We start from the raw sequence: 9,595 nt of genomic DNA on the forward strand, positions 1-9,595 counted from the left end.
TGCTTAAAATGTAGAACAAAATTAGAACAATTTAGGCTGGTTCTATTGAAAAAATACCCTAGCCCGAAGCCAAATTTCATGCTTCTTTTAAAAAAGATTTTCCTATTCAAAGGTATATATTGTTCAACTCCCAGTGAGGCTAATAAAAACAACACAATCTGTTTCTCATCATGTTCACACAAAATAATTCTGTTATCATATTTTACAAAAACAATCTTCCATGAAGACAAGAACTGCAGACTTGAATTATCATGAGACGGAACGAGCAAACGACTCAATGGAAATAAGGTTGCCTCAAAAAACTATTTTTGTGATATATAATTTAAAAAATATATATTAAAAAGTATTATTAATTCAACTAAAAATAAAAGAAGAAAAAAAAACTAGAAAATTAATAGAATAACAAATTTATAAATTAATGTTAGCAAATAAATTATACACGACTGCTGAAATTAAACAAATATATTTAACATAAAAAATAAATAAAACTATTTCGATTCAACAAAACACAAAAAAATTAATTTCGTTCAAATGTTTCTATCTATTCATAACAAGAGAAAAAACAGGTCTGGGTTGGTTTATTACATGCCAATTTCAAACTTACGGTAGCATTAAAACCATGGAAACAGATATATCTTACAGAACGGCGACTTGTATTTTGAATACGTTTTTTAGGTAGGTCGATGTCTCCTCCATGATGCATTAGATTATGCGTACATACATATGCTGACAATGGATTGGTCATTTCTTTACTTGCATTTCATACTTGCATTGTGTTATACACCTCAAACATTTTTTTTAACAATTTGGCTTTGTGGTACGACCTTCCAAATATCCCTGTTATAGTCTTGGAATTTTTCTTAAATTACCCTCTAGGAGGCGAAGGAATTTTAGACTTCTTATATTTTTCCATCGTCTTCGTGAAGGTTTCTTCCTGTCCCAAGTTTACGTCACCTGATTTTTCATTGTGGTTGGCCATATCATCGTCATTAAATATGCCTTGGATTGGTTTTACAACTTGGAATTCAAAATGATCGAATTCGATATCGCTTTTTTTAGAGGCTTCTGTTTCGCTTATTTTTTCTTTCTTCGTGCGTGTTTTCTTGCGATGGGGCAGTTTTCTTTTCGTCTTCTCTTTTTTCTTGCTGCTTTTCTGATGTTTTTCAGTTTTTGCGTGTTCAGTATGAAAAATAGTTTTGTTTTTATGTAGAGCAACCAGTGATTTCATTGGTAGATCTTTGGTATACAATGCATCTTTTTGAACAGTTTGATTTCTTTGATTCGTTGGTGCAGATATAACAGACTTCTCTTCGTTTTTACCAGTAATATTAAACTTCTTTTGCAGCGCAGTCAAAAATAGCTTCACTTGTGAGACGCTATGCGATTTCTCATAATTTTTCAACAGCGCTTTAACCTTTCCTTTTAAGTGCTCTTTACCTTTCGCGTTCCTTTTCGTTCTCGCTGTTTGCTCTTGCTTTTCTTCGTCACGTTTCATTAGCTTCATTCTTCTCCGCAGATGATGATGACGCATCAACAGAACGTGATCATTATTGAAGTACTTTCGTTCAGGGATGAAATTCTTCTTCGAGATAATTTCTGTATCATAACCAATGGTGTGCTTTTTATCCCACTCTGTATCGTCAACTGCCGGTTGTATAGCTGGATACTTGTTTACAAGTTTGCTGGCTTCTTCCATCTCTTCGTTGTAGGTGTAGATACTGCCTTTAGCAAAAGCACTACGTGGAAGATCTTTAACGTTACTTGTAGAAACAATAGGGTGGTTTGGCACGCCGTTTAATTCATTAAAGAGACTGACTTTCATGTTTTTGCTCATCATTGGGGAATAAACTGGACTGGAGTGTTTTCCCAGTAACGCACCAACCTGTGGCGTTAATGAACCAGTTGCTTTCGAGTCAATGGTCAAAGTGGGTGTCTGGCCAACTTTTTGACTTTTTGAGCTAATCAATGAGTCGGTTGTTTGAATTTGATCTGGTTCATAGATTTTACCAGAGGGTGTACGATGCCTAAGCGGAGCGATGTAAACCGTTTTAATGCTGCTCGTATCAAACGCCGTTTTGTTCGCGTTTAAAGGCAAATGCTTTTCCATTGATGAGTTCACCACAGACGAGCCAATCTTTCTTTTTATGCCAGAAAATGCAGTAGGTATTGCGTTTGCCGCTGGAGTTGTCTTTTTCTTTTTCTTCGCCTCTTTTTGCATGTATTCTTGCACGCTTTCAATCACCATGGGCTTGTTATTAGCAACTCCGGTTGTATCGATTAAAAACAGATTCGAAGGAGGTGCTTCCATAGCTTTTGCACCAACTATTGCTGTATCAGAGAGAACTCTCTGGCTACTATTATGAATATCTGTGTTTTGGCTGATAGCGTGTCCGATGTCATTGTTTGGTGTACTTAAGCTTTGGTTTCTAGTAGCGACTACACTTTCGACTATTTTAAACAAAGAAGGTCCCTTAATACCTCTTGTAGAAGCTGCAGCAGATTTTCGTTTCTTATGTTCTTCTGCAATTACAGAGAGTGGAGTTTGAAGTATACTTGAGGCTAGTTCCTTAGCTTCGTGTAAACGGTTTTCTTTCTTTAAAAACTCCAACGTTTGTAAGTACGATTCAAGTGGGCCCGACACGCCATAATTTCTCTTTTGTGTGTTATTCGCGTGTTGTAATTTGCTTCGAGCCGAGGCGCTATCTGTTTGTGATGGGGCTTGTTTATATGTTGTATCTTCCACAACTTCGATGTTTTTATTAATATACTGTTTGCTTGCTTGCTCAAAATTTCGGGAAGTGAGTCGATCGAATAAGTCTTTTTGCTGAGCGAACGACGCCAACTGTGTTGTCTCAACACCGTTCTGTGTTGACCCGATTTTGTTCGGAATAGTTCGGAAAGTGCTATGTATTGTTCCGATTTTGTTTGTTGATGCGACGGGAACATGTGAGGATGTTTGAGGTTCTTGTAGTTTCTTACTCAAAATGGAAGGAATATTTGAACTTGTGTAGTATTGCGGCATTTGATGCTTTTGCGGTACTTGTGGTGGCACTTGTGAAGTTACTGGCGGAGGTGGCGGTGGTGGTGGCAACTGAAACTGTGGCTGTGGGATTAACACCTGACTTAAAGGCTGAACTCCTTGTGCTGTATTCTTGTTAGAAGAAACCCTATGCTTTTGCAGAATTTTATCGTATATCTGTCTTTCCAAACTTTCTATTTCAGGTGTCACTTGAGGCAATGGTTTTTGGTCGTATGTTGTGGTGACTGTTGGCAAAACTTGTTGGTTCGTCTTAGCTGATTCGGGTGGAAGGTTTATAGTTCCTCTAAATGCTGCTTGCGTTGCATCTTGTTGAAGATGATTCCAACGCCCCATGTTGGTACTTGTCGGAAAACCAGCCCAATATCTTTGCTTGTTTGATAGAAATCTATTCGGCGTGACGGTTGTAAAATATCCGTTTTTTAATTGATTAAATTTTCGATTTCTTGTCCAACCTGGATTACCAATAGGTTGTGTTCTTCGGAACGCATAATTTTCGTTTTCCTCATTTAACGCATTCATTCGATCTCTGTATAATTTCTTGTAATACCATGACTTTAATCGACGTGGATTCATGTTCATGAAACTAAAAACTTGATCAGGCGCTACTTTGGCTGGTGTTATAATGGTGTTCGGCTGTATAAACGACGCTGGACTATACGTTGGATGTTGAGGTACCAAGCCTTCGTTTACACTATACGCTTCATTTTCCGCATGTGTGACACTGTTATAATTTTGCTGCGTTGTGCGAAGATTATATAAGGCATCTGCTTGACTGGGCGCTTTCTGCAACGCCCATGTTTTGTCAGTGTCATCAGCAGAGGACTTGTCTGTCTTTACAATTCTTGAGATATTCTCCATGTCTCTTGATATTAGACCCGCTATGACTCTTTTAGCAGCCATATCTTCCTTCCTGGAATCGAGTAACGGTCGCTTGTGGAAATAATACTCATACATGTGTTCGTAAATATTTTTAAGCACGGTTGCTAGTGAAACATTTATTGGAAGTCTTATAGACAAAGTTTTCAATTTTGAATTCGCTTCCGAATTAGTGCCGGGTAGAGTCGTCAACATTATGGATTTGTCGTCCATCTTCGGCATAGCGAAACGCAACGGTGCTTGCTTGACATCGTGTTTCACCTGAGGATGTTGAAGGGATTGCATTTTCGCTTGATACGCCTTCCTTTCTTCTTCCATTTTAAGCTCTCGATAATTTTGTTTTAGTAGTTTGATTCTATCAGCAGGTGACAAATCTTCATAAGCGTTATTAAGTTTATCCTTTTGACTAGATTGTTGTGGTGGTTCAACTGTTATGGGATGACCATTCCGACCATACGGTCCGCTTACCTTCATGAGGTATTTTCCTTCAAGTAATAAGAATATGTAATATTTCGAGGGAGCTCTCCTGTGCAAATTACGCAAAAACTAGATTCGTTTGAAAAGAACAAAAATTTTTTCTTGTTTTCTTTTTCTTGTTGGGTATAAAAGAGCAGGCTTCTAAGGGAAGTGATACATATTCAAAAGACATGGCAACAATCCCAATTTTACGTAAAAAGTATCATTGCTTTTTTAGAGCCAATCTGAATTAGAACGAAATATCCCGCCATTATAGTTGTAAAAGTAGTTTAAAATGCTGCTTCCATATGTGTTTTTTCAATTCACGGCATGATAAAAAGAACCTTCCCCTCATGCAAACCTATATAACATGCTGGTTAAACACATGTATGTACATACTGATCGATGTTACCTCCTTGTATGAAGGTAACACATTATTTGGTCTCAGTTGTTACTTAAAGAGTCTAATTAATACATTCATAGCCTGAGAATTAAAAATGACTGTCTGCTCAAAAAAAGTATATCTCTATAATAAACTGAACGCTTGGTCCATGTCAATACTTCTAGGCAAGAAAGCCTGGAAACGAAGATGCAGCATCGAAATAGTTGGGGAACAATTCAAAATATTCGACGATGACGTCATTGCGCGGCTAAGTGACGTTCAGTTTCATCTTGTTGATATACTACACGCCACTCCAAAGATGTTTTATGACACCGCAAAAAACACCAGATGGTGAAAGAAGGCCTTTATTCGAAGCGTGAAATAGTGGATAAGTACAGTAGACTTCCGATAACTCAAACCCCCAATAACTCGAACTTCCAGTAACTCGAACTGTTTTTGAATTCCCGTTGAACTTTCACTAATACTTCTCACAAAAATCACTCGATTAACCTCCGATAACTCGAACATTCGTTAAGTCGAACCATTTTTCCTGTCGCCTGGACAAAAATTCCCGCGATAATTCGAACTGCAGAGGAAAAATGAAAACAATCTCAGTAAAAAGTGACTACTTTTCTTTCAATAATATAAATTTTCTTCCAAAGTGGACAAAAACTTTTTTCTCCTGTAAATTGTAAAATGCACTCTCAATTTTAATTGACAGAGACGTTACCGCTACAATGAAACAGAGTCACATGAGAACTTTTTTTCAGTGATGTGTAACTATGACTGTATACCTTTCTTGTTAGAATGGAAAAGAAAAAAAACTTTTAAAAACTCGAACTATTTTCACTTATCGGCCAAAGTTCGAGTTATCGAATGCCCCGGTAAGTCGAACATTCGATAACTCGAACTATTATTTTGGTCCCTTGGAGGTTCGAGTAGTTATCCGGAGTGTACTGTAATTATTTAGATATATGATTTGCAGTCTTTTAAAATAGATGAATATTTGTAAGCTCAAATTCAACTTTAAAACAAGTTGACTACATAAGAAAGAACTTGAGAAGTTGGTTTTTAAATCTGTAAATCTTTTCTTCTTTTTTTCTTGTTCTTAACATTTTGGAATCCACTAATTTGCATGACATCATCAAGTTGCTGTGAGTGGGGTGTTGTATTTAACAGTTTTAGCAAGGTATATATGTATCCAGTCATTAAACATTTTATATGATTTTTTATAATTATTAATTATACTAGAAATTATTTGTTTTAGTAGAGCTACTTGATGATGTCATAATTTGGAATAATTACAGAAAATTCAAATTCCTTTAAAACCAATAAAACTTTTTATAAAAAAATATAAAGATTCCTAGAAAATCTATTAAGCTCTTTAATATGATATCAACTTGTATTTAAATATATAAATATAGAAAAAAAATAGTTTTTTAAGGGAAATAAATTCGCCAAATTTTAGGGAAAAACTTTGTACTTTATCTTCATTGTTTTTGTATTATACAAAGCATTAGTATTAAAAAATTGTTTTTTGGACTCACATGCAACTATCTGCGAAATTGAATTGTCCTTAATTTTTTTCCCTTAGGGCGAGTAATTAAAAACAATAGAATATAAATTAATAATAATAATAATTAAAACTTGTTAAATAAATTGATAACAACAACTTTTTCTCGCCGGAAATATACTAGCGTGACGTTTTTCTCAGAATATTTCTTCTAAATTCTTCTGCGTGATAATTAAAACATCTGAAAATAACTACACTGTTCTCATGCGTGTTAAGTTTACATCGTGCCACAAGCGTTTACTGTTCATGCATTATAACGATTTCACAACAACAATAACAACACGTCAAAATACTAGTCGTCTGGATATCCGACATTTCCATCTGTAACCAAAACAAACATGCAATAAAATGACGTCAAATAAAAGTGGAACACGTTGAATGTTTGTGACGTCATTTTAATGATAGGGAAACGTTTAACAGAACAGTAACGTCGAACACGTTGAATGTTTGTGACGTCATTTTAATGATAGGGAAACGTTTAACAGAACAGTAACGTCGAACACGTTGAATGTTTGTGACGTCATTTTAATGATAGGGAAACGTTTAACAGGACAGTAATGTCGAATTGTTGCAGTGAATAACACCAATCAGATGTTGCCGAAATTATTTTAAATATGGAGTCACTTATTTTTCGTCATGCCGTGAACTGAATACGTCACTTCGTTCCCAGGGTTACATGCATTCCCAGGGTCTTATTTACTATGAACACTAGGGAAACGTAATAACCAATTTCTATTGGGCGATAATATACGCGTAAAAAATTTTTTCTTTCAAAAATATTTTTTGCAAATTTCTTAAAACAAAAATTTCTTCCCTTAGTGCTTATCTTATCCGCCCTTTTTTCGAAGGTTTTAAAATAACGCCAGACATTTCCAAGCCCAACCCTTATGGTTGTTCATTATCTAACTGTCATGCAAACAGAGAAACCACACCTGTTACACTACAAAACTACCTCATTCTTTTCGCGCAAAAAAAATCAGGAAATCCTAATAATTTGTGAATTTTTAGCACAGAATGAAACAAAGCAAAATTTAATAAAGCGAAGATTAAAAAAAAACACTGACACCAAAAAATCATAACAAGAAAATTAAGTGTGCTCGTGAAGACAATACTTCTCTTCGAAAAATATTTGATACTAATTTTACGTTATTCGCAAAAATTAATACCAGCAAAATAACTTTTTTAAACCGCAAATATATCTACCTGCAAGAGATTAGTACGATTATGAAGGTAATATATTCCATGTTGGTTAATACATCTCTAAGCAGAGAAACAAACAAATATTTCCATACCTTGTTCTTTCGGTTCGTAACTGAATTTTATTTTCATCGGTTGTTTTGGCCAGTTGATACCTGGAAGGTTAATTTTTGTACCATTTTTGTACGTCAGTGCATCATGTTTCGGATATCGTACATACGGAGCCTTCGTAGTTTTCAAGTTTTGCTGCTTCAGTAATTCCGCTTTTTTCTTCGCCATAAGAAAGTTGTAACCAAAGTTTTTTGGTTCCGGATAAGAGTTAGGGTAGCGCTCTGTCTGTGCTATGTCTGTCTGACCTTTTGTTGACACATATACTTGTGGACGACTTTGTGAAGGTACTTCGGAAATGTAGCTATTAACAACAGGCGGTGGAGTGGACACCTCCACTGTTTGTGGTGTATTCTGTTTCGCTACTGGAACAGGATAAGTACTCGGTTGCACCACTGGAGCCGCTTGAGTGTTCTGTTGTGCAATGTATTGATAAGATGGTACTGGATCTTGTTGTTGGACTGCTTGATAAGCAGGTGGCGTGATAAAGGTTGTGTAGTTTATAGTTTTCCAGTTACTTTCTTCACCATCTTGTTTCCCTTGGAGTGCTTCAGGTGGTATGGGAATAACCGTTTCTGTTGTTTGGTATGCGTCTTTTTGTAGAGCTTGTTCAGTACTCTCAGGGGCAACTGCGGGAGGGGTGTTTAGTCCATAGTGAGTGTTCTGTTGCGAGAATTGTGGTGTACTGGTTTTTGTCGCATGGCGAGTATCGTGTGCTGGTAAAAGCATTGTTGCGAGAGAGGGTCCAGCAATTTCTTTACTGTACCCTGTTAGAACTTGTTCAAAATTTTCCCTGTTGTCAAATCCTTTCGCGTATTCAAGTTGGTTATTGTCAGCATTGCGGTATTGTGTCCAACTCTGTGCGTACTGTTTTTGTAGATTACTTGGATCACCATTTAATGACGTCAAAAAACTGTTCTGTAGCGTCGCTTGCACAATGGCGTCTAGAATAATATGTATGTGACGGTGTATGTGCATATAACGTGCTAACACAATGCTAAATAAATATTGCTTTGAAACTTTGAAAATAAACATGGTATTTTTTCTCTTGGGATACATCATACCTTCTCAAAGGGTTAATTAGGTGTAATTTACATTATGTGCATTAAAAGGTGTAAATTTTTGTAAATTTTTCCATTTTTAAACAAGAATATTGAAACATACAATCTTCGTAATTCCCGCAATACAAATAAAATTTACACAAAACATGACATTTTAGGGGATATTGTTGAAAAAAGATTTAACGTCCTCAAGTCAGTGGGTGGAAGCTTCTCCAAACGTGGCGAATGTTTCCACTATTCCTTCCGCAAGTTGCTTTGTTAAAACTGGCTTCATTAAAACAAGTTTTATTGTGGTACGAAAACCTGAGGAAGGGGTTTAAGTCATTTCTAGTAGAACAAAACAGTTTAGAGTTTAAAGTTGGGAAACAAGATCTATATTAGTATCTTCTGCGTCAGCTAATATAAGTTGCTTACCGACATTTTACTGCGTTAAAAGAGAAGTAAAAATATGATTTTAAAATAAGCTTAGATTTCTTATTCTAAGCAACAAAAAATTAGCCTAATATATAGACATGTGTACAACTCTACAATATATACAATATTCGTGCGTCTATAAATGTCTTCGTGTATATGCAACACGAAATTGTTAACGTGCCACGCTGATCCTCCGAGCAAGCTAGGTTTGCTTTTTAACTTGGGAGATGCGCGATGTTAAAAGCAAAATGAAATTTTTTTGTTTATTTTCGTTTCTGATGTTTTCTTCTGTACGGTTAGCAAGACAAACATTTGTAGTTCAATAAACGAAAAAACAATTCCAATCTGACTATTAGTCACCAATCACCCTCTGCTGGTGTGCTCTCGGATTTAAAAGATCAGTGATATCATAAGTAATAACATGAGCGATGACTTTCTGCTCAAAAGGTGTTGAGAAAATATTCAATGCTTCGTTATGGAGATTTCAA

General features: G+C 35.8%; 1 protein-coding gene across 1 annotated transcript; it reads right to left on the bottom strand.

Annotated features, from left to right (window-relative positions):
* Nucleotides 1–18: 18 nt before the first annotated feature.
* LOC130645996 (uncharacterized) lies at nt 19–9,458 on the bottom strand. The gene is made up of 2 exons (XM_057452130.1): nt 7,620–9,458; nt 19–4,401 (listed from the first exon to the last, which is right to left on the bottom strand). Exons 1-2 carry the CDS (start codon nt 8,692–8,694, stop codon nt 866–868), a joined length of 4,611 nt encoding a protein of 1,536 aa, XP_057308113.1. The 5' UTR covers nt 8,695–9,458; the 3' UTR covers nt 19–865.
* Nucleotides 9,459–9,595: the final 137 nt, after the last annotated feature.

The sequence above is a fragment of the Hydractinia symbiolongicarpus genome, chromosome 1, assembly GCF_029227915.1.
Source record: "Hydractinia symbiolongicarpus strain clone_291-10 chromosome 1, HSymV2.1, whole genome shotgun sequence".
NCBI lineage: Eukaryota > Metazoa > Cnidaria > Hydrozoa > Anthoathecata > Hydractiniidae > Hydractinia > Hydractinia symbiolongicarpus.